General features: G+C 33.3%; 1 protein-coding gene and 1 long non-coding RNA gene across 2 annotated transcripts in view; both read left to right on the top strand.

Moving 5' to 3' along the window:
• LOC128555467 (uncharacterized) overlaps positions 1 to 26,993 on the top strand; it is a 238,562-nt gene that overhangs the window by 81,348 nt on the left and 130,221 nt on the right. The gene's annotated exons all lie outside the window — the stretch shown is intronic.
• LOC123525559 (replication protein A 32 kDa subunit-B-like) lies at positions 2,737 to 20,129 on the top strand. Its single transcript, XM_045304692.2, has 7 exons — positions 2,737 to 2,865; positions 13,743 to 13,939; positions 14,242 to 14,355; positions 15,010 to 15,210; positions 15,842 to 15,940; positions 18,186 to 18,280; positions 18,765 to 20,129. Exons 1-7 carry the CDS (start codon positions 2,850 to 2,852, stop codon positions 18,844 to 18,846), a joined length of 804 nt encoding a protein of 267 aa, XP_045160627.1. The 5' UTR covers positions 2,737 to 2,849; the 3' UTR covers positions 18,847 to 20,129.

Raw genomic sequence — 26,993 nt, 5'->3', positions numbered from 1 at the left:
TAGATTAGAGTGGCGTGTATCTTTTCGCTCCGACATCAAATACTGTCAAAGGTAAGTTTAGTAATAACAGTTATAAAACTGAGAAATGCCAATTAAATAAAACATACGCCTGTTGTCGAAGAAGCGGCCTACTCTTGCATTTTTTTTAAATGTCTAAGACGCTTGTTCAGTGGGTTAGGAAAATTGTAAAACGGATTGTATTTACTCTGAGGTATTTTTTTTTTTTGTTTTAAATGTAAGCAATTTATTTTTGAATAGTCGTTTGATTGTTTGTAATATATTATCTCCAAATACTTTTGCACATGATCCGACAAATTATACTGGAAATATAGATTTATCAAATCGAAATATAGGACTGACAGAAATAATTCGATTAATACATTACGTGTATAATAGTAAAATCGATATACCATCTTATTTCAATTACCGGTAGTTGCGAAAATTTTATGAAATGCAATTTGCAAAATTTATTATAACAGAAGATGAAAAATCATAAAAATGCCGACTGTAAAAACTTTCCCGCTGTCTTTTGTAATACCGCCACGGGAAACTATGAGTTTAGTACGTTAAATGTATATAGAATTTATTATCAAAACAGTCTTCGTGGAGTTACAAACGCTTTTCGCGCATGACACGTGGTCTCATCCGGGGGAATATTTGTGCAAACTGATATTTAAATCCTGTATGACAAAGTTATAGACCAAACAGGAAAAAAAATCATTAATCAGATTAATTTTCAAGGCTTTATTCAGTTCCGCCCAGTAATAAATTAAAATGACCACTGTTTCATAAGCGCCTCCCTCGTATTTTTTTAACCAATCGTTTATCATGAATGCCTTTAGCCGTCCACAAGTTTGAATTTATCATGACAGTATTCATTTAATATGCCCGTTCACTAATTTACTTTATATATATATATTATTTTTTTTCAAGCTGAAGTATTAATCTATGCCCGTTTTATAGTTACAGTATTTATCTATGTCTGTTCATACGTTTGAATTTATAGTTACAGTATTCAACTATGTCCGTTCACAGCTTTTTTCTTTGTTTCAGTATTTATCTATGTCCTTCTTATTACAGTATTCATCTAGGTCTGTTCATAAGTTTAAATATATAGTTACAGTTTTGATCTATGTCCGTTCACAACTTTCTTTTCTTTTCTTTGTTTCAGTATTCATCTATGTTCGTTTTATACTTACAGTATTCATCTAGGTCCGTTCACAAGTATAAATTTACAGTTATAGTATTAATCTATGCCCGTTCACAATTTTAAATTTAGAGTTACAGTACAACTTTAATGTTTTTAATTTCAGAATTCATCTTTGTTCGGTTTATAGATACAGTACTCATCTATGTCCGTTCACGTGTTTTAATTTATAGCTCCAGTATTCAAGTATGCCCGTTTACAAGTTTAATTCTATATTTACAGACTATTCATCTACGCCTTTTCACAACTTTAATATTTTAGTTTTAGTATTCATCTATGGCCGTTTTATAGTTACAGTATTCATCAATGTCCGTTCACAATTTTAAAATTTAAAGTTACAGTATTCACCTAAGTCCATTTTAAAGGTACTGTAACAGTATATACTCGTCTATGTCCGTTCATAAGTTTAAATTTATAGTTACAGTATCTATCTATGTATAATCCATTGTTATATGTTTTTGTAGTTGTTAATGTTGTTTTTATTAAGAAAAACAAACAAACATAAATGGCTGTGACAATCGGCGATTACTGCACCTGCCCGTATATACAAACTACAAGCACTCTTGTCGTCCGTTTATGTATTTCTGCAATATATTAAATTTAGACAAGACAAAAGAAAAAGATTAACCACTTTCCCCACAAACATAAAATGTATATATCACCAATACCAATACCCGCTTGTGAATTTCTTGTATATATGTTTTGCGCACATGTTATTGCAAAATGTTAATTTGTAATCTTTGCTTTTTCAATAAAGTTCTGTTCTGTTCTGACAAGTGAGCGCCACTTCTATCATATCTATTTATGAAACAGTTGAAGTTTGGCACGAAAATGTAAATTTTGGAGGACGCGGTCTTAATAAATTGTAATATTTTGGTTACAAATTAGAAAAAAAAAATATTATCAAAAGTAACCAACATTTAGTATTACATCTAATCTATCATATCTTTTTATGAAAATACTGATAATACTGAAATTAAAGTCACAACTAAGAAAATAAAAGTCCATTTCGTAGAAGTCTGGCACGAAATGGTCAATTTTGGAGGACGCGGTCATAATAGATTGTAAGGTTTTGGTTATAAATTAGAAAAATATATTATCAAAAGTGGCCAACATTTAGTATTACCTTTAATCTATTATATCTATTTATGAAACTACAAATACCATCAAAATTAAAGCTACAATTAAGAAAATAAAAGTCCATTTCGTAGAAGTTTGGCGCGAAAATGTCCATTTCGGAGGACGTGGTTTTAATAATTTGTAATATTTTGGTGATAGATTAGAAAAATATTTTATCAAAAGTGACCAACATTTAGTTTTACCTCTTATCTTTTATATCTATTGATGAAAATACTGATAACTTTTTAATTAAAGTCCATTTTGTAGACGTAAAGTCTATTTCCCAAAATGGAGTCTATTTTTCACTCTATCCCTACACCCTTACACTGGCCCCTAAGGAACTCAAGCTGTCATGGCCAAGGAGAAATGTTATTTGGGTGGATGGGCTAGTGCGCCTTTACGGTTGGGTTCGGATCGGCACGGAATATAGCATCAACTGAAAATTTTCCCGCCATCTTGAGAAAAGAAAACAATTGTCAGCAGTCTCAGAATTAAAGCTACAAGGAACTTACTTTAAGTAACTATGTGGAATAACCAAGGTTAATTTTCAAACTGTTATTTTATTAATCTTTCGGCCAAAATTTCGTTTTCTCTGCGGCTAAAAATGGTACATTTTCTGTAGATAAAGACTAAAGTTATTCGTTTTCGCGGTAGCGCGAAATAAATTTTTCTGGTACCTAACCCATTCACAATTTTGAGAAAAAAATCACTGCCAATGTGTTATACTTAGGTTATTTTTAAGGTTAAAGTTTTTCGGCAACCTTTGTTTTTCTGTCCTAGCTTTGTTACTATCTTACTGTAACTTTACATATATACATTGTCCAGCATACAAACAAAGTATGTACAGGGACTGGGCCCATTATACCCAAGCCATATAGAGGTTTTATTTATGCTTTGATTTTATACAAACTTGCACAGAACGATTATCATGATGAACTCCAGACCTGGATCCAAAATGTTTCATGTCGGATCAAAAACTAGGTCATCAGGTCCACTAAAAGGAAAAGCTTGTTATCAACCTAGAGGCCACATTTATGTAGCAACCCCACACCAATTTTGGAAACTTGTTATTTCTTCAATAAAGTTATACCAAATTAAAGAGCATGAAGAGACATTTTCAGAACAGTTTTAATTATCAAAATATCTTTTCTAGATCAAAAGTTACAGCATTTTAAGCGTCGTAATTTTCAGCCAATTTTAAGAATTTTTCCTCCTATAAATCCTATAGAAGCTGTCGCGACAGGACGGAACCAATTTTGATATTTTTTTCACTATTTTTTATGTATCTTTTTAATTTTTTAATGTTTTCTTTTCAAATTTGGTGATCTAATGTATTTTTTCCTGCTGTTTTCATTTATGTAATCCTTTTTAGTAAATTTCTTCAGCATCAGTAGGTATAAAAACAAAATGCAAATTCACACAAATTTTGCGAAGAAAAAACACTTTTTTTTTTATGAATGCATACATTAATTGCTATAAAGTTTAAATTAAAAAGTTATGAATATCACTCTCAAACAGAGCTAGCCAAAAACAGTTATTTCTCCATTGTTCCAAAGTGAAAACTTCAAAAATGTGCAGAAAATATAAGTATCTGATTAATTTTGAAAGTTTAAATTGCTAAAAATGGCTGAGGTGACATTTTTTTACTAAATTCAGTAATTAGTTCAGGGTCATTATTTTCTTCAAATGTTGCATTTCGTAGAAGTGATACTTATAACTATCTGACATAAACATAAGGAAATTGAATACTGCATTATCAGTATCATGCATTTGTAAACAGAGTACAAATTGCTCATTGAAAGTAGACTTAAAAATTTTTATCCGAAATTTACCTATCCGAAACTCATAAATTTATCAGGTGCGAGATTGTACCGCCGTGAAAATTTTCATACTTGTTTCAATTCTCTGGCTTTAATAATGCCCGATTCTTGCATCAACTTGTTTAGATTTATACATTTAATCGATTTATTTATTTTTTTTTTTCAAAAACTGTCCAACCTTGCAGATATTAGGGGTCTTTTTACAATATTTTGTACTATAGAGTTCTGACCGTCTGCGGAATCGGTTTTCATCCACAGCGACCGGGAAATTCATTTAATGAAATCGGGCGTATTTGAATTAAATTTCGAAGTAAATTTAATATACAATCATGAAATAACATATGATTGATGTCTAAGATCATGTTGACGGAGGTTTAAGTCTACATTCGTGAGGTTTATCGGCTTTTTTCACGCCGATTGAAAATTTTCAAAATGGCGGCGGCGCGACGGGTGCGTAAATTGGACGACCTGTGATTTTAAAATAAAGATGCGACGGTCTAAATTACCATTGATTTTAATGTTTTTGGTATTATTTTGAAGCTAAAATATTGAATTAAATAAATATGTATATGATTATACAATCGAACGGACAGATTTCCTACAGAATTGGCTGAACTTTGGGCAATTGTAACTCGAATATTTTTTGAACTACGAACTAATCAAAACCACGGGCATAAAGGTCTTTTTTTTTCTGATTGGATAATATCACCTCATTAATATTCATGAGCATTTAGGATCTCGCATTTGCATAGGAATGTAACACCCCTTTCATAACCGTGTCCGCGAACCCGCTTATCTCAGCGGTCAGAATTTTCTTGCATTTTTCACTTTTAATCAATAAATAAACATAAATAGTATATTTAAATGTTGATAAAAGTTATATCAAAGGAAAGATAATTTATTTGGCTTTTAATATATGTAATTTTTATAATTATTGATTGAGATATACTTGCTGATATATTTTATTAAAGATAATCACCCATGAATTTACTGTGTATTCTAAAGGGATTATTGGATTATCTGGGGTTGCTACATTTATGACCCTATCTTCTTGAAACTTGGTCAGAATGTTTATCTTGATGATATCTAGGCCAGGTTTGAAACTGGGTCATATGGGATCAGAAAGTAGGTCATTAGGTCAAATCAAAGGAAAAGCTTGTTAACATTCTTCAGGCCACATTTATGATCCTATCTTCATGAAACTTGGTCAGAATGTTTATCTTGATGATTCCTAGGGCAAGTTTGAAACTGAGTCATATCAAAAACAAGGTCACCCAGTCAAATCAAAGGAAAAGCTTGCTAGTTTGATGTGCATGAAACTTGGTCAGAATGTTTGTCAGCATGAAATATCGTAGGAATTTTTATCTGGGTCATGTGCGGTCAAAAAGTAGGTCACAAGGTTAAATCAAAGAATAAGCTTGTTACATCCTAGGGAGCACATTTTTATGCCCCAACTTTGGTGGGGGGGTTATAGATTTGCCCTTGTCTGTCCATCCTTCTGAGAATATTGTGTCATGCCTAGCTCCAAAAGTATTTGACGTAGAGTCACAAAACTTTACAGGAATGTTGGTCAGCATGTGTAGTTGTGCACCTGGGGTTTCGCGTCCGGATTCATTCAGTCATGTAGGAGTTATGACCCCTGACTTTGTAAAAATTGGTCATTTAATGTTGGGTCGCACATAGCTCCAAAAGTATTTGACCTAGAGTCACCAAAGTTTACAGGAATGTTGGTCAGCATGTGCAGTTGTGCACCTGGGGTTTCGCATCCGGATTCATTCAGTATTGTAGGAGTTATGGCCCCTGACCTAGGAAAAAATTGTCGCATATATATGTTTATATGTACATTATATATGTTTTTTTTGCATTTTTTTTTAAATAGCAACATATTGTTTTCCCAAAGTTGATCTGTGTCCTTTGTCATGTAGTGGGGGCATCTGTGTTCCATGGACACATTTCTAGTTTATTCTATCTTCATAAAATTTGGTCAGAATGTTTGTTCTCATGAATTCTTGGACAATTTCAGATCTGGGTCATGTAGGGGTGACTATTGACGCCAATTTTGACTATTGCAATACTATTGATATTGCTGAAAAACTATTGCGATACTATTCTATTGCAGGTTACTATAGCGATACTATTGCAATAGTTAACGGTCACCAGGTTTTATACAGTAAAACTACCAACTGGCATTATTACTCAGTGTAAGACACGGGACTATTTATGACTGCTGTTAATACACATTGAGATGTTTGTATAACTGAAAAGGACCGAAATAAATCTAACATTAAATATTTTTAAGATTTTTAGCTCGACTATTCGAAGAATAGTCTAGCTATTCTACTCACCCTGGCGTCTGCTTCGGCGTCACACCTTGGTTAAGTTTTTGCATGCAAGTACATACAGCTATCATTTAAAGGCATGTAGCTTTGAAACTTATTTATTCTTTTTCTAGGTCAATTACCAACCTCACTGGGTCAAGTTCCATAACTCATAACATGTATTTTGAGCAAATTATGCCCCCTTTTGGACTTAGAAAATTCTGGTTAAAGTTTTACATGCAAGTTACTATCTCCAAAACTAATGCAGATATTGAATTGAAACTTCACATGTGTCTTCGGGGTTATAAAACTAGTTGATAGCACCAAGTCCCATAACTCTGACCTTCATTTTGGCAAAATTATGCCCCCTTTTGTACTTAGAAAATTTTGGTTAAAGTTTTGCGTGCAAGTACATACAGCTATTACTAAAAGGCATATAGATTTGAAACTTATTTTTTCTTTTTCTAGATCAATTACCTACCTCACTGGGTCAAGTCCCATAACTCTGACATGTATTTTGGCCAAATTATGCCCCCTTTTGGACTTAGAAAATTCTGGTTAAAGTTTTGCATGCAAGTACATACAGCTATTACTAAAAGGCATATTGATTTGAAACTTATTTTTTCTTTTTCTAGATCAATTACCTACCTCACTGGGTCAAGTCCCATAACTCTGACATGTATTTTGAGCAAATTATGCCCCCTTTTGGACTTAGAAAATCCTGGTTAAAGTTTTGTGTGCAAGTACATACAGCTATTACCAAAAGGCATATAGCTTTGAAACTTATTTATTCTTTTTCTAGGTCAGTTACCAACCTCACTGGGTCAAGTTCCATAACTCTTAACATGTATTTTGAGCAAATTATGCCCCCTTTTGGACTTAGAAAATTCTGGTTAAAGTTTTACATGCAAGTTACTATCTCCAAAACTAATGCAGATATGGAATTGAAACTTAACATGTTTCTTTGGGGTTATTAAACTAGTTGATAGCATCAAGTCCCATAACTCTGATATGCATTTTGGTCAAATTATGTCCCGTTTCTTAAAACTCTTTTGATATTTAACATTTTGGGTAATAATTTCCTACTTCTGTGACAATATTTCGAATAGTCGAGCTTGGCTGTCTTACGGAGAGCTCTTGTTTTTCTATTTCTTGCCTTCCTTGGCTTTGAAACAATAAGTAAAACAATAAACCTATGCAAGGTATACTCAAACGAATCGGCCATTTTGTTGCAAACATGTTTAATAACCCAAAGCATCGAAAAAGACGAAATCCGTTTTTTTTTTTGAATCCGTTTCGGTATTTTTTTTTCTACTTTTATCCCCAACTACACTAAAATTTTGTAAGTTGTTTTTATCAGCGAAAATTTCCACCGCCGATGGATTATTAGATCTGAATGTATATCGTGGCCTCAACGCAAAACTAGTCTATCTGCTTCTATTTCTGTATACACATAGACTAGTTTCGCGTTGATGCGACGATATGCGTTCTAACCACCGCTTCTAGAAACGCCGCAATCGGAACATCTCAGATATTACCGCTAGCGTCGGTCATCGGGAATTTTCCTCTCCAAAGAAAAACCATTCTGTTCCGGAATTATAATAATAAGCTGATTCGCTGAACGAAAAAATCGGAAATATTGTAACTTAAGTGGAGTGGCTCACAAATAATTTGCGCGATCATTGCGTTCATTTCAATCGACTCGAAAATTTCAATCGCGTTCATTTCAGTCCACGCGTAAACATTTCTGTGTGCCCAACATTTCACTCGCGTTGTTAAATTTCAGTGATGAAAGTTTTAGATACAAATGAACTAAAGCAGTTCGTTTGGTTCTTTCACGTGCCCAATGTAAAGCATTGATACACAGGATGATTTTTAGCTCGACTATTCGAAGAATAAGTAGAGCTATCCTACTCACCACGGCGTCGGCGTCACACCCTGGTTAAGTTTTTCGTACCAGTTCACATTTTGACAAAGTCTTTTGAGGTAAAGCTTTGAAACTTTCAACACTTGTTTACCATCACCATGTCCAGTTATAGGCAAGAGTACATAACTCTGTCAAGCATTTTGACTGAATTATGGCCCCTTTTGACATAGAAATCTTGGTTAAGTTTTTCGTACCAGTTCATATTTTGACAAAGTCTTTTAAGATAAAGCTTTGAAACTTTCAACACTTGTTTACCATCACCATGTCCAGTTGTAGGCAAGAGTACATAACTCCATCAAGCATTTTGGTTGAATTATTGCCCCTTTTTGACTTAGAATTCTTGGTTAAGTTTTTCGTACCAGTCTACATTTTGACAAATCCTTTTGAGATAAAGCTTTGAAACTTTCAACACTTGTCTACCATCACCAGGTCCAGTTGTAGGCAAGAGTACATAAGGCCAGAGTTTTTTTATTTTTCGTTTTACGGGAGCGCCGGTCCTAAATATTGCAAAAGTGGAATAAAATTAAAATTCATTTTCCCGAGTTTTATTTTATTTTTTCCGCCGGTCGGCTGTTTACAGCCCCAAAGAAAATAAAATTAGTGTATTCACCTGGACGTAATTTCACAGGAAGGGAGTTTAACGAGTGCAAAATATCGTGTTTTGCCGCACATTTATCGGCATTAACAGGGTGTAAAATTCCACTCGCCTGCTCGCATTGGCGAGTTAAGTCTGAGTAGGACGAGTGGACCTCGCTGTGTACTCGGACGATCGGGCGAGTGGTTTTTTTACGTCCTTACTTTACCAAAATTCAGAAATTACATCTACAAAACGTCAACAAACTTTGAGATGGTTCAGTCGCTACCCGGATTGACTGGAATTTACCCGCGAATCGTAAAGATATCAAAACGTCATGCCGGTAATTTTCCATTCCACAAGCACGTGTGACCTTAGTATCGTAACATCTAATTTACATCGACACGTACACAAAAACCGTGCGTAGTGCATTCATTATTTAATATTTTTGCTTCAAGTTTTCAACACCCCTTGAGAAATAATACTTTTTGTTTTCTATAATGATTTTAATAAGATATCGACAGAAATGTAGGCAAAATTCTATAAAAACGGTCGAATTTTCATATAATCATTTGTAAAAATTCAAACAGCGCGATCTTAGTTACTTATTTCTTTCTAAAAGTAAATAAATGATGAATACTATGGGCTTAAAATTCAGACTTTTGACCAGAAAGTACAAAAAACAGAATAAAAAAATCTTAAATAATGAATACATGAAGTAAGACGATTTTTGGCAAACAGATTTCTGTTAGTGCGGCAGAATAGGTTACGTGACCTCGTGAACGTAAGTAGAAATGCGATTTTAAAATAAAGCAATGTGATGTCACTGCGGGTTTTAATAAGTTTTAAATGAATCTTTGTACATGTATTTTTTGACCAACAATTTAAAAGTTTTTCTTGTCAAACAATAATGTAAATTCCTCCAGGGCAAATAGGTCACAGAGGTAGGATATCCACTATAGTAACTATCGTTTGAGACATTTACCTTTTATACGGGATATAGCACATTCGCTTTTGATAACAAATTAAAGAAGAAATTTTTTATTGATTTCTATTTCTCAGCAATTTTAAGAACCGATGTGGTACGATCAGACAGTGATACATGCACATGGCGCGAAAACATGACGTAATGCCATGACAATCTCGAGCAAAAATACCGCTTTGATCTCCGCTTCAGATGTCAAGATACTGACACACTTCTTTTAGCTCATGGAGGGGGTGTAAATTGATCATGAAAACAAGGTCAACATTACTTAGTTTATCACTGAATAATTACCGATAATCTTTCACGTTTTTTTCTCTCTCTTTCTACACGGGTGGATGGACGATGATTGTGTCCAAAATTTTTTAGACACTTTTCAAAATATATATTTTTCGGGAAATAATACTATTGTACATAATACTCATTTCATAAAAGTGACAATATTAAAAGTATTAAATTGTCTAAAGATTGTCTTACTCATATTTTGTTTTCAATAGATTCAACTTACAAGTTTGCCATAGAAAGGTAATACAATATCAAAGATGCTTTGACATTAAATTTTATTCAAAACATTAATTAGTTGTTTGCAGAACAAATAAATGTTTGTAACAGCAGATTTTTTTTACATTTTTATTTCAATGGTGACCCCTCACACTTTGCACAGGCTTGGGACTGTCTGGCATAAAGCAGCTGGTAGTGTTAGCAAAATCTCAGACAGATGGTCCATTTCTTTTGTAACTTCAATAGAATTCATAAGTGTATAAAGAATAATAAAGAATACTTTTTATTGGAGACAATATTTTGACAAAAAGTGATGCAACTTCAGTACTTGAACTTAGTGTAGTATAAAAAGGTGCAAATTACAGAAGCAACTTCAGTACTTGAACTAAGTGTATTATAAAAAGGTGCAAATGAGTTAAATGAGGTAAATTTTCAGATTACTTTTTGCTAGATTATCTTTCGTTTTTCATCACTGAAAAAAAAATCTTGCCCTCTGCACTGTGACTGTTATTCAAAGTTATTAAATACTTTATTTTGCTGATAAAATCCAGTATATTATGAGCTGGCATAAACTGTAAAGTTAGCTCGTTAAAGATGATATTGGTGAAAGATACAATAAGTAAATATTATGTATAAAAAGCAGAGGTTACACAGCAGAAGATGCAAGCAAACCAAACCACCAAAACTACTATACTACTAAGCCACTTTATACCAGACGTGTTTAGTCTCTACTTGCTGTCACTGAAATTTACTGTGGCTGTTGTAACAGATAAAATAATTTTTGTCTTCCACTTAAATTAAGTAAAACAAACTTTCTGAATTTTAAAGACTTGCCAGTGTGAGTTACAGTGCCTGAAGCAGTTTATTCACAAGCAGTGTTCCAGATAATTTTTTGACCCCATGGGTAATTACCCCCACTTTTCAGAAGATGGGGGTAAATTCAAAATTCCAAACTCGGATAAAGGGTAATTTTAACAATACTTACCGTTACTATAGAGACAAAGACAGACATTATAACAACACCATAAACTGTCCTTTTCAGTAAGTTTTTATCCAAGGATACGATTTTTTCCAACTTTCAATGGTAGATTATGTGACAGCCACATGCGACTTTTTATTTTTTAAAACGGCAGAAATAATGTCTTCGATTATTGGTTGCACCAAGCTCTTAGTCGGTAGAGGTGTTTTAACCACAAAAAACTTATCAATTTTTCTCTGTTTTGCTTCGGAAGCCATGATAAAAAATAATGTGTTTACTTTCGTTTTAATACAACGATCAAACGCTTGATTTTGATAAGTAAATACATAAAATTTCTAGAGCGCCTAGACGACGCAGATGTTCAAGTAGACTAGTTTACGGTTTCTAAGACAGGTAGAACGTTTTAGCGAAGTTAATAATGGTTACCCGTCGCATTGTTTATACGGAAGTAGTGATCAGCTGTTTTCAACATGTTTTCATTTAAATATAATTAAGGTACGCTTCAAGTTTTAATGTCGTGCGTAAGTTCAAAGTCATGTACGTATAATGTACGCATCAAAATGAAATCATGTGCGTTTTTAGTTGATTTTTATGCGTAAAATACGCCGATACGCAGCTTATCTGGAACACTGACAAGTATGCATGAAACTTTTATTCAATGTTCATCCTGTATAAATGGCCTTTATAGTCTTAAAACATAACAATACATCACAATATTAAATACTGGACACAAACACAAGTAAACAAAACTTGAAACGAAAGTTCATCAAAATAAAAAAAATCTTAAAAAATTCTATTTTATTTTTATTTTTTTCCGAGATGCTGACTTTCAAGCTTTTTATTTTTATTTTTATTCCCTCCTCCCCCTGCTCATTTTTCAAAAATCTCCCGTAAAACGAAAGATAAAAAAACTCTGGCCTAACTCCATCAAGAATTTTGGCTGAATTATGGCCCCTTCTGACTTAGAAATCTTGGTTAAGTTTTTCGTACCAGTTTATATTTTGTGTAAAGTGTTTGACAAATGGCTTTGGAACTTTTATATCTTGTTCAGTATTATAGTCTCTATAAATAGGCAAGAGTACATAACTCTGTCATCGTTTTTGGCTGAATTATGGCCCTTTTTGAACTTGGAAATTGGTTCTGTTTTGGTATATGTCCATGTTTTGTCAAGATTATAAAATTATTTTGACATATGGCTTTTAAACTTTAAACATTTGTTTATCATTATGATTTCCATCTGTAGGCAAGAGTACATAACTCTGACAACTATTTTGGCTGAATTATGGCCCTTTTTTCGACTTCGAAATTTTTGTCAAAACTATTTGAACTGTGGCTTTGAAACTTTTAACACTAGTATATCAACATGATTTCCATCTGTAGGCAAGTGTACATAACTCTGTCAACTATTTTGACTGAATTATGACCCTTTTTGGACTTGGAAATTAGTTAAATTTTTCATATAAGTCCATATTTTGCCTAACATATAACTTAATAACATATTTGCCATCATGGTCACACATTGCCATTTAGTGCAAGACTAATCGAATTCCACAAATACAGGAACATTTTTTTTAGCTGAATCCATCTTTTTCTTTTGTCTGAAAATCTATGGAAATATTTTGACACAATTCTACAATCAATTCTTCGAATAGTCGAGCGCGCTGTCATCCGACAGCTCTTGTTTAAGCACCTCCCAAGTGCTTCAAAACAAAGTGCTAATCGTACCTTTAGGAGGTATTTTCGCTATACAGTAATATGTATGGAATAGATTGTGAATTGAGATTTATATATAATGCAATTTAAATGCAATTTAAAGCATTTAAAAAGCTTTTTAAAAGTCATAAAATAAAAAAACACAACTCTACTTTTGATAAATGACCTTATATTAAGTTTGAAATACAAAGGTCAAAAATAAAGACCTAATATTAATGCTTAATAAACAACTAAGTAGTGAAAAATACCCATTAAAGGGAGATAATTCAAAAATTGCAAACGACTAAAGGAATAATTATTTAATTAATTATTATTATATCTTTTATAAATATGAATGAATTTTTATGAAATAACAAAAAGAACCACTTAAAAAACATGAGTTTTGAAATTGAAATTAGATGCCAGGAGAAGCCTAGAATGCAGGATTTTTCACCATTTACCCAAGAGCCATCTTGGCCCTCATGTCTTAAAAATGATCAGTTACTATTCACAACTACCAGTTTTCCTAATCTAATAAAGTTAGCTTTCAAGTTTGTACAGTTTTCCTCTTTGGTGATAGTTCTCAGAAATGACCTATTTTGATATAAATTTTTATGCTGTAGGTTTTCAGGGATATGATCAAGGACAAGGTGGAGGTCAAGGGTACATGTCACCAGGTGGATTTGGCACACCACAACAGTCAGAAGAAAAACGGTCTCGTCAGAGAGCTCAGAATATTGTTCCGGTAACTGTTGCAGAGATCATCAACTCCACACAGCTAGATGATAAATTCTTCTCTGGTGACATAGAGATATTTCAGGTAAGGGAGATGTTGCATTACTTATGAAACTATTTGAGCTGAACAGAATTAAAGAATGCGTATAGAAGACTGACGTTTTGTGCTTTGGTGATGTCATTACAGAAAAAGAATGAATTTGTTCTTCTGAATGTTTGATTTAAATTAGATCAAATCTGAATTTTAAATTTATACAGTGTGGTAATAGCACCAGTTGAGATCGTGTTATGTGTGATCGGTCAGTATTTAGATTACTTTCGACTTGAAGAATTAATGAATTGGAAGTTTAACATAATTTTGCTAAGCATGATATTGTATATATACAGGTGACATTGGTTGGTTTAGTAAGGTCCGTAAAAGAGTCACCAACTCGGCTGGATTATGAGATAGATGATCTGACAGGACCACCCCTTGAAGTAAAACAATTTGTTGATAATGATGTAAGTTAATCTATTCAAAATTACACTTGTTATGTAGTATGTTTTTGAGAATTCCTTTTCTTAGAAGATGTTTAATTTGATTATTATTACCTTAATTTACCTAGTATTTCTGAGTTTGAAAGAAGATTTTTCTCATACTGTGAAATCATTTAATATTCGTGGGCGACTAATATTCCTGGATTTCGTGGTTGAGTCAATTCGCAAAACTTAGTCCCAATGAACAGTCTAAAATCCACTTGTCCCTCTGAAGAGTAGACATCAGTTGTGGGCAAGTGAAACTTGCTTTAGTAAACCTCTAAAATAAAGTAGTGTGATTTTTGAGTAAAAACTAATAAATTAAATTAAAACTGAGCTGCATACGAATCAGTTATCTAAACTATTGACAGTGAAAAAGTATTGTTTGAACTTTGAACTCTAAAATCCATTCTGTTCCGTTAAATACTTTTTGGTAATATTAGCTTGACACTTGAGGGTACATGCTTCTTGTTTGTTACTTTTTTACCAGACATTATAATAGACCATTTGCATATAAATGAGGATGATTGAAAATTCTAGGCAGGAAGATTTGCTCTGAAATACTTGTTGAGCTTTGACTTTGGAAGGATTAAATTGCAGTCCAATTCTTTAAATAATCATTCAACTAAATAAATACAGGAATCGGTTCCTGATGAGGAGAGAGTGCAGGCAATGCGAGAGAATACCTATGTTCGTGTACGAGGTACAGTACGATCATTTGCTGGGAAGAAAAGTGTTGTAGCGTTCAAGGTTTCGCCAGTTACAGACATGAATGAAATGACATACCACATACTGGAAGTTATACACAGTCATGCTTCCCTGGCATCTTTACAGACTAATGTAAGTACTGTCAAACCTGTAGTTAGAAGCCGGCCAAGGAAACTGCGCAAAAAATGGATGCTTAAGACAGGTTGAAAGTAGAATAGAAAGTGACTTGGAGAAAGTCTGACTGGCTGCTCACGGCAAGTGGCCTAAGGCAGGTTAAACTGTATTAAAGAGTTAATTTTGCTGAAGTTCCTCCCACATAGCTGCCAAGAGGAGACTTCACAAAGTTAAGAAGCCCTTATCTTAAATGTTTGATACACGACTTATACTAATCCATTGACACTGTTCTTGGTGAGTATCCATCCATCTTACATGTCCTCTTCTGTTGTTCGTTATGGGGAAGTTGTCATTAATCTTTGAAAACTTGAGGTTAAATAAAGGTTAATAAGTAACACTAAACACAGTTATGATGCTGTCTTCTTCCAAAGCAAAAAGTAAGTTATTTTTGAAATTTACGCAAAAGTTGAATATATATATTTGAATATATATTATAGTTTAAGTTTCAGAGTTCCCTTTATTTTTTCTAAGCTGATAAAATTCATTAATTGATTTTAAGACATGTAGATTATATGTTCTGTGATACATTCTTTTCAGGGCGGTATGAACGGACATGTAGTTTAAAAGTTCTGTGATACATTCTTTTCAGGGTGGTATGAATGATACATCTGGCCAGGTAAACACGACACAAGGATATGGAGATGCTGGAGATGGTATGGTCAGTGGGCTTAGTTCTATACAAAATCAGGTAGGTAAAATATTAGTACAAATTAAAAATAAAATTTTAGCTTTATTCCAAATTAGGTACAAATTGACAGCTTAAGGAAAAGGTTTATTTGCCTTGAACAAATTTTCCTCTCGCTAAATATCGCATATAAAAATATTTCGAAGTATAACTGTTAGATTTTTAGCTCAGGTGAGTTATTGTGATCGCTCTGTGCCTGGCGTCTGTCAACATTTAGCTTGTGTATGCGATAGAGACTGTATTTTTCAATTGATCTTTATAAAATTTAGTCAGAATGATTGCTTTGGTGAAATCTAGGCAAAGTTCGAAAATGGGTCATCTGGAATCAAAAACTAGGTCACTAGGCCAAAACAAAGGAAAAACCTTGTGTATGCAATAGGGACTGCATTTTACACCAGCTCTTCATGAAATTTGTTCAGAATGTTTGTCTGGATGAAATCTAGGTCATGTTCAAATAGGGTCATCCAGGTTCAAAAACTAGGTCATCCAGTCAAATCAAAGAAAAACCTTGTGTATGCAGTAGAGGCTGCATTTTACACCGGATTTTCATAGAATTTAGTCAGAATGGTTGCCTTGATGAAATCTAGGTCAAGATTGAAAATGGGTCACCTGGGGTAAAAAACTAGGTCACTAGGTCAAAACAAAGAAAAAAATTGTGTATGCAATAAGGACTTCATTTTACACCGGATCTTCATGAAATGTTATCAGAATGTTTATCTGGATGAAATCTTGGCCAGATTCAAATATGGGTCATCTGGGGTCAAAAACTAGGTCACCCGGTCAAATCAAAGGAAAACCTTGTGTATGCAATAGAGGCTGCATTTTGCACTGGATTTTCATAAAGTATAGTCAGAATGGTTGCCTTGATGAAATCTTGGTCAAGATCGAATATGAGTAATCTGGGTTCAAAAACTAGGTGGCTAGGTCAATTCAAAGAAAAACATGTGTATGTAATAGGGACTGCATTTTACACTTGATCTTCATGAAATTTGATCACAATGTTTGTCTGGATGAAATCTAGGTCAAGTTCGAATATGGGTCATCTTGGGTCAAAAACTAGGTCATCCAGTCAAATCTAAGAAAAACCTTGCATATGTGATAGAGCTGTATTTTTCAGTTTTTCAAATGAAATTTGGTCAGAATGATTGCCTTGATGAAATCTAGGTCAAGTTCAAAAATGGGTCATATGGGGTCAAAAACTAGGTCACCCGGTCAGATCAAAGAAAAACCTTGTGTACACAATAGGGGCTGAATTTTACATTGGATATTCGTAAAATTTAGTCAGAATGGTTTCCTTGATCAAATCTAGATAAAGTTTGAATATGAAAAATCTGGGGTCAAAAAATAGGTCACTATGTCAAATCAAAGAAAAAATATGTGTATGATATAGGGACTGCATTTTACGCTGGATCTTCATGTAATTGTCTGGATGAATAGGTCAGGATCGAATATGGGTCATTTGGGTAAAAAACTAGGTCACCCAGTAGAATCAAAGAAAAACCTTGTGTATGCAATAGTGGCTGCATTTTACACTGGATATTTATGAAATGATCAGAATATTTGTCTTGGTGAAAGCTAGGTCATGTTCAAATAAGGGTCATCTGGAGTCAAAAACTAGGTCACCAAGTAAATTCAAAGAAAAACTTTCTTAATGCAATAGGGGTTTCATTTTAGGCAGGATGTTCATGAATTTGATGAAAATGCTTGCTTTGATGAAATTTAGGTCAGGTTCAAAATATGGGTCATGTTTGGTCAAAAACTAGGTCACCTTGTCAGATCAAAGAATAACCTTGTGTATGCAGTAGGGGCTGCATTTTTCAGTGGATCTTCGTGAAATTTGATCAGAATGTTTGTCTTGATGAAATCTAGGTCGAGTTTAAATATGGGTCATGTTTGGTCAAAAACTAGGTCACCTGGTCAAATCAAAGAAATACCTTATCTATGCAAATAGGGGTCGCATTTAAATCAGGATATTCATTAAATTTGATGAAGCTGTTCTCAGGGGAGCGACCTAGGACCATATGGTCCTCTTGTTAAATATCGTTACCTCTGGATCAAAAGATTACTTGTCTAAAGTTAGAGAGCTTCAGCTGCTTGTCATACTAAATAAAAAAATCATTATAAATGACATTCAGTTTCCAGTAACTTTGTAACATTCTGTTAATGTGTAAGTTTGACTTAAATCAGTTCTACACAAATAGAGCAAAATATATTATCCCATAAATCCTAATGACATTATTGTTTTCAGGTACACATTGCAATACGAAATAACCTGTCAGCGGAAGGTGCTAGTGTGGAATCTGTGTGTAAACAAGTTCGAGGAGTACCAGAAAAAGCTATTAGGTATGTTCTCACTTCAGGAATTCCATTGCATTTAAGCCAGAAAAACTATTTCAATCTCCAACATAAATACTGTAAAATCAGTTATATTGGTGATTTTGTGTTTTTGATTATTTTGAAAAATAAGACCCTTGATTTTTTGATTACTTTTATTGGAAAAATTTATAGTTTATGTGAAAAAAAAGATTAAACCTCGTGTTTTAGATTAATCCCTGCGTTTGGAACCATCTTTGAATCCTAGGATTTTAGGAATACTGGTCAGGTTAAATAAACACTGTTCATAAGTTGAATGTTGTTATTGAAATGGCATCAAACCTAAATATTTTTGAAAAAAACTTTTCTTCAGATGTATTCAAAATATCATTAAACTTTCTGAAGTCCTTTGATTGAAATCGTCTTCATTTGCAGCATGTATTTTTTGTGTGTAAATATGTACTTAGGGTAAACAAATTTAAACAAATAGAAATTGTATGTTTATAAATTTCAGGGATGCCATAGAGTTTTTGAGCAGTGAAGGTCACATTTATTCAACAATAGACGACGACCATTATAAAGCCACAGACAGCTGAATGTATACACAAACAAATCTTGAAATGCCTATTTAACTTTAGATAAAGAAGCTGTAGGGCCATAGTATCATTTTTAATTCAAAAGGCAGTTATTTATTTATGAAACAGTACATGGCAGTGCAGTAGCAGACTTTTCAATTACAGCATACAGACGAGTGGAATTTATGTATGAATCTTTACAACTATAGATTTGTGATAAAGCAAAGATACATCAATCTGCTTGAATTCTATATTAAGATGTTTGAACAATACTTGTATATACATGAAACATTTTTGTATTGAACTTAAATAGTTTGAAATGAGATCTGTGCTTTTTTGACAAAGTTTTAATTAAAATAAAGCAACGTATTAAAACTCATTATTTAGCTTGAATTATTGTATCAAGTCTTAAGAATTTATCTTTTGTAAGGTTTACACAAGTCCATATCATGTTTTATCAGTAAACATTTACAATTTCTACTGTGTTAAATGAAATGATCATCTGCCTAGCCATTACATGTCTGCTTATAAAACTGAACGAAAGAAATGTTTTGCTGCCAGTTTCATATTAGATGTCTTACTCTGATAAACAGTAGCTTGTCACTTTTGCGAAAATTTAACAGGATAACTTCTGTTGTCATATCAAAATTACCATGAAAGAAGGTCATATATAGCGGCTAAATTTGATTTTGTTTTAGAAAATTGTTCTGGGTTTGAAAGATTGGTAAATGTGGTACCCTTATTATCTTATTTGCCATTTTCTTTAAATTTTATGATTCATGTGAATGATGGTAAGTATTGTGTATTGCTCTCTTTTGATAATGATTTTTTGGTGAATATATTTCATAACATACATTGTTCAAATATACAGAAAAACATACAATGATCTGATAGATATTTGCTGTCAGTTAAACTGCCTTCCTTTAATGTCACTGTAGTAATAGTAGTAATCAATGGTTCTTATTTCATTTCTTAGGGAGTTTATTTATAAAGGTGTTTCTTGTCTGCTTTATCTTTTTACCAAGTGAAATTTTAGTTTGTCCGTTTTCAAACACATCTCGTGCTCTTGCCAGATATGTACAAAATGACCCTTTAAATAAAATAAAGGCTTTCTTGGAGGCATGCTTTTTTTTCAAAAGCAACCTTGTATATATACATGTACTGTATATTGAAGTACATGTGTAATATTTTCAGTACTACAGTGAAGAATAAAACAAGTTGTGCATCATGTTGTTATGAAATTTCTCATAGTGCTGTTTAGAAGATAAAACTGTTTAAAGAGGAATAAATTTTACAGTCACAGATATTGTTACTTTATTTTCTGTAAGCAAATATGTTGTATGATGTATATTATATACTCCAGTTGTTTGAGGGTTGTTAGGTAAAAAGCTACCACAGCAAAACTTGTAATGCCTCCTCAATATCTTTGTCAGAATCATAATACTGATAAATGCCTAGTTAACAAACAACCTTATTCAATTACAAGGCAAGGAAGTACTAATAAACACAAAGTTACTTCTTTTCAGTTGCATCTTTGGAATGAATCTGAATTTGGTTTAGTATTTGACCATATTTTGGGGAATTGTTGAGATCTATTCTTCTGTATTCTGAAATTTGTCCTTTTGTAAAAATACTACTTTTATGTGTATTTTTTGTAACTTTCAATAATGGTATGACGTAAAATGAATGAAATGATATCTAAGTTAATAATCATGTTACTTCCCTCATATTTGTCTAAATGCGCAATAAATTTAATAATATATAGTGTTAGAATAATGAAAGATATTGTCAAAAATATGGAGGGGGTGTTTGAAGTTTTGATAAATTTATATAACTTGTAGTTTGTTTAAAGCTTGCCTGCTGTAAGGAAATGTAGATGATCTGTTTATTCATCATCCACAGTTTTACTGCTGACACTGATCTTTGGTCCAATATTAACTGAAACTTGGATCAGAATGTTTGTTTCGATAAAATCTTTAAGTTTAGTACTTGGTCAAAATCTAGTTTCAGACTTGCTCATTTTTGGGCAATTATAGATCATATTGAAAAAGCTTTTTCATCACTCTTCTAGAGTATATACACTGATAATGAAACCTTGGCACAATGTTTGTCTTAAATCCTGGTCAAGTCTGAAACTGTTCAAAAACTAGATCAGTAGGTAAAATTGTTAGAAAACCTTTTGTTGCACCAAACTTTATCAGAATATTTACCTTTATGAAATCTCGGTCAAGTTTAAAACTGGATCCTATGGGTTGAATTTTAGAAAATCACGACACTTGATGATGCATTTTCATTCTGATTTTGATGACATTGGGTCTGTATGTCTTAACAATATCTCCATAAAGTGTGTAGTAGAGGTCCTCTGGCAGTGTGGTTAGGCCACTGCCTTCGAATCACTTGTCTCTCAATGCTGTTGGTTTGTAATCACACTGGATGTAGAATGCCATCATGCAGTGAAGCCATGCAGCTCATCTGGTTTATGATACTACTGAGGGACCTGCTCTTGTTTGAAATATTACCTGGAGTGAAACCTGGGGTCTTGTTTCACATTCAAAAGCTAGAAATTCTCCTTATGATTAAAATTTTGTTGATGATTTAAAAACAGAATGCCAAGATGGTCATAGATCGCTCATTTGAGTTTCAGAACTTAAACAGGCTAGAGTGTGTGCAACTTTGGAACTGGAGCATAAGAGTGCTCTAGGTGCTGAAAGTTCCAGAGGCAGCAGAAGTGTGACAGATGACAAACAGCTTAAACACTATATGGTTCTTGGGTCTTTAAAATTTGGTGGGAAAAAATACACACAGGCAACTGGAGCAGGCTGAGGGTGTTCTTGATGGTCTCTTATAATTGTTATCTGTATCCAGATATCCATTAGAAGATGCTGTTTAATTAACTCTACCGGCCCTCTAAACAAGTTTGGAGAAGATCGTACAATACTGTAAAAGCACATTTATATTTGCTGGGTCAGAAGTTTTAAATATCAAGTATGTTCACGAGGTTTTTCATTCGCGAAATTGTAAAAAAGTAAATCTGCTTGTTTTTGCTTTTTAATAAGTGGGGTGTACATAATCGTTACACATTGTAAAGCGTTACCTATAGGAGAGATCACCGTGACGTTACGCATTAACACCTGTTTATCTAGTGGTTGACAAAACAATTGTTTTTTACATAGTTTATGTATGGGATCCGAATTTTTAATTTTTGATAACTTTTTTGTTTATTTAAGGATTTTAAAAATTCAAAAAGTTTCTTATGCAATTATCTTTTTAAAATGAATTACCATTTTAAATGACATATGATTTTAATAGCCGCATAGCGACGTTCCAACTTTTTAGAAAAACACTAAGTTAAGCGTGCATAATTTATCCATTTTACTTCGAAATAATAATCAAAAGTTATTAATAAATTGCTAGTTTTATAACATTTCCAATGATAAAAAAATTATAGATATAATTTGTATTTTAAGGAAGTTTTAGCCGTTAGAAAAACACCACTGTTTACAAAAAACATGGACGCTCGGCGTCTGCCCACCCGATATCTGTCTTTATCACTGCTAAAAATAGAAAATGCAACAGATTTGTATACAAACACGATCTCTCCTGTAGAATATATTCTGTAAAGCTCGATTGTATTTAATTGTATGGATGTTTTAACACCTAGTTACCTGTAAAGCTTGACGACTCTATACCTGTAACAAACACAGCTTTACTTTTAATATACCCAAGTGCTGAGATGTCAGTGGTTGTTCAATTAGAACACTGCAAACACAAAAGTTATCATATCGTTCTGAATCCCAACAGTTATGTGGATTGTTCTATTTGTCTTAAAATGATACTATTCTAAAGTATTACAGAAACACTAAAAATAGCCTATTTTTGCAAATGGATAAAATTTGATATGTTGGGGAAGTTTGTGTAATGACGAGAATACTGATGGTTAATATTTACGGGAGGATTAATGTTCGCAAGATGAAGGAACTGGCGAATATAGCAAAAATTAAACCCTCGTGAAAATTTCTGCTTTTATAGTAATGCTACAGACTAAGTTTGCTGAAAATCCAGTAAGTCCCTCATGAAAAGAAGTTATTTAAAGGCATTTCTATTTTTAGCTCTAAGAGCCCCTACAAGGGACCAAGTGCCCCTAATTTGAACAAAATCATACAAGAAGTTATTTTAAGTTATTTCCTAATTCGCTACGCTCAAACGTAAATAAATTATTTATCCCATAATCAAAGTAAATCGAGGGAAGAAAGGAGAACAAATACATAAATGTATTTTAGGATTTGTTGTCTGCATTGTCATATATCCACATTGTTAACACATTTCAAGCTTTAACACAACACATCATGCATGAACTTTAATACTATTTTGTTTTTAACTGAGCGAAAACTGCACATATTTATATACATTATACAAAAAAAAAAAAAAACTGAATAAACCTTCTTTATAATCTTATCCTGTTCAACTGAACTTCAATCATATAAAATATCAATTTTCTTTAATTTCTTCACGGAAAACTTACATAATTATATGAATATACTTTCCCAGTCAGTGTGCTGCGAGGCGGCTACTCAACCCTAACTCCGTCGTGGGAGGGGGAAGTAGAAAGATAACAAGTCTCAAGACCAGCTACCATCTTCTGGTGGCCTGACAACCCCCACCCCACAATTTATTGCCGAAAAATATTATCCTCAGTGAAGATAATGTAGTCCATAGAAGTTTAATAGCCAAAAGCATGTACATTCATTAAATGTATGACTTCCGAACATATCATTTCATTAAGCTTATAATATACAAGTACCTATAAATTCATTTGAATTTTTACAATGTATTTATATCTTAATGAGACTATGATAAAATCGATTTTGCACTTTTGGTAAAACACTGTCTCTGTCTTTCTATCTTACAAGAAAAAGTAACTTTCTATTTTTAAAGGATCTTTAAACGAGGCAAATGTATCGTTCATGGTACGTCAGTCCATTGTAGAACAGTTCTCTATAAGCATCAATATAAAACACATATCCATCCCAAGAAATCCAGGCGACAATGTATCCAGAAGAACTCCTCAACTCTTGGAATTATCTGTAAAATATAAACTAAACATCACTATCAAACTGTACTGATTTTACTTAAATCAGCTCTTACAATTAAGCCGAGCAAGTTAACCAAACACATCATAAAATACTTGAGGGAAACTTCCATGCAGTGCTATGTGCTGTTAATTAATACTCATAATAACGTTAAAACTCGTATTACATTTGTTTATGGCGTGGCTGTCATACTTTTATGAACATAAATATATAATTTATTTTTAGTTCCTAATTTCTTTCTTTTGATAATTGTTTTCTCCAATATTTCAAAATTTGCCACAAGTTTGATGATTACAACTGAAACTATTATTGAATTTTCTAGTTCGGATTGCCTCCCTTTATGCATGGCTATTGTGTAATTTCGTTTTAAATATTATACATAAATGCCACTCCAACCGTGTACAAAATGGACAACATGTATATCGACCAACTTTTTAATATCATTATTATCATTATTATTTGTTTTAACATTTATATCTTTTCAAAACTTGAATATTTTATTGAAATTTGAAAAAGCATCCAATAGGTGGGCGGGAAGAGATCCAGTTTGTATACATGTAAGTAGTGTGTGTTGTGTTAAGCAATGCAGACAACCTCGAATGACTTAACTGACTATTCAATTCAGCTATATACCAACTGAAATTTGCTCGAAATAATCGTGCAACCAACACTTCAATAACATTTCAATACAGTAAAATCTCGATTACTTTAAACCTAGAATAAATACATGTATTTTTACTTTTAACTTTAGCGGCTCTTAAATTGGGCCAAGCACTCCCATTTATACATGCCAGATCAAAATAAAATCTTGTTAACACTTTAATGTCCACAGTATAAGTTTGAAACTCGTGAGAATTGGTCAGAATGTTTCTCTTGATGACCTCTTTGTCAAGTTCGAATCTGGGTCATGTGGGGTCGAAAACTAGGTCAGTAGGCCAGATCAAAGGAAAATCTTGTCACCTGGACAAATCAAAGGAAAAACTTTGTAATGCCCTAGAGGTCACAGTTGTGATGCAATCTTTATGAAACTTGGTCAGAATGTTTGTCTTGATGATCTTTATGCCTCCATGATCAGCCATTTTCCTACATTACAAACTGCCATATCTTTTTCAATAGTGGTCTGATTTTAAAAATTCTTTCAGCGTTATGAACGGCTAGAGGATGGCTTTCATAAAAATTAACTTATTGTCAGGCTTCCCTTACCCTTTTAGTTTGAAATTCAAGAGAATTGGTCAGAATGTTTGTCTTGATGACCTCTAGGTCAAGTTCAAATCTGGGTCATATAGGGTCAAAAACTAGGTCACCCAGTCAAATCAAAGGAAAAGCTTGTTGACACTTAAAAGATCCATCAAGCAGGTCAGGAGAACAAGTTTCAGAGGAGATGTATTCTAAAGAAAAGTGTGGATAGATGGTATGGTGAGTAATCACACTAACTCACTCGGGGCACTATGTATGGGGGGGGGTGAACTTGCAATAAAATTAAAATACTACGTTATAAGATCAATTGATGGAAACATCTATTCAGTAAATGACATTCTATATGCTGTATTATCTGCCATATTTCCAAGAAATCTGGTCAAAATGGTTCTTTTTATGAAAACTATTGGTTCTGAAACTAAGTCTGCTTGGTGTTAACACTAGGTCAAATCAAAAAGAAAGATTACTAACATTTTAGAAATCAAGTCATATTTGACTGGATCTTCATGAAATTTTTCTTGACCATCTAATATTTTTAATGCAAAGGTGAATACTCGGATAACTGCATGTAACCGTACTGTCTACCTAAATATAAATTTTCAAGATTGGTTTGGGTATTAACCCAAGAGAATCTGGAGACTATGAAATAGAATTACAATGGATGTCCTGGCATAGTTTTCACGTAGGAACATATTTTTACATAAGAAACTAAAGCTGCTTTTGAGAACAGCGCATGTCTCCCACAACTGCCTAATCATCTAAATAGTAAGTCAGTCTTTATATACTGTTTACTCACTACAAATTTACCTTTGAAGAGTAAAAAGGCTGATTTTGGGTAATCCAAGGGCCATAATTCTGAAGTGCCTTGGACGATTTGGCTAGTTAATGAACCTGGTCGAGGAGTTAGGGTCAAAAACATTTGGTTCAAGTTTGGTAAAGATCGGATGAGAACTGTTCAACTCAGAGCGCGGACAAGAGTAAAAAGACCGATTTACGGTAACTCAAGGGCCATAATTCCAAAGTGCCTGGGCCGATTTGGCTAGTTATCAAACTTGGCCGAAGACTTGTGGTCTAACACATTTCGTTCAAGTTTGGTGAAGATTGGATGAGAAATGTTTGACTTAAAGCACGGACAAGAGTAAAAAGGCCAATTTTCAGTAATTCAAGGACCATAATTCCGAATTGCCTGGGCCGATTTGGCTAGTTATCGAACGTGGCCGAGGACTTATGGTCAAACACATTTTATTCAAGTTTGGTGAAGATCGATGAGGAATGTTCGAGTGCCGAAAAGATTTTTGACAGACTGGAGTAAATCAATATATCTCCCACACCACTGTGTGGCAGGAGACACAATAATAAAAAATAGAAAAACCATGCTGGAATATATTGAACAGAAGTAAGAGGTTTCATGCCTGTGGAATAATTCCACGACATCAACGTGAAACTGTTTTTTGACTTGTGTTTAAATACAAATACCACATCATGCAGAATAACTTAGGATGTGTAGACCTCTGGTGAGTTATTCTGTGTGCCTAATCATTGATATAGTTGTTAATTATTTGTAACACAGTAATATGGTGTAATTTAGATTTTGAAGCATCTTTAATATAAAACAGTAGATCAATTATGGTAACACTTCCTCTGTGGCTGTTGGTGACCTTCACCTTTAACAAATGGCAAAATGGTAATTATGTCTCCCACCACAAAGTGGTGTGGGAGACAATGATTTACTCTAGTCTGTGTGTGTGTCTGTCTGTGTGTGTGTGTGTCTGTCTGTCACAAAGCTTGTCCGCACTCTAAGTCGAACATTTTTCATCCGATTTTCACCAAACTTAAACAAAACGTGTTTGACCATAAGACCTCGGCCAAGTTCGATAACTA

This window comes from Mercenaria mercenaria, chromosome 3 (genome assembly GCF_021730395.1).
Source record: "Mercenaria mercenaria strain notata chromosome 3, MADL_Memer_1, whole genome shotgun sequence".
In the NCBI taxonomy this organism is placed as follows: Eukaryota; Metazoa; Mollusca; class Bivalvia; order Venerida; family Veneridae; genus Mercenaria; species Mercenaria mercenaria.
This window is presented reverse-complemented; position numbering and strand designations above follow the sequence as displayed.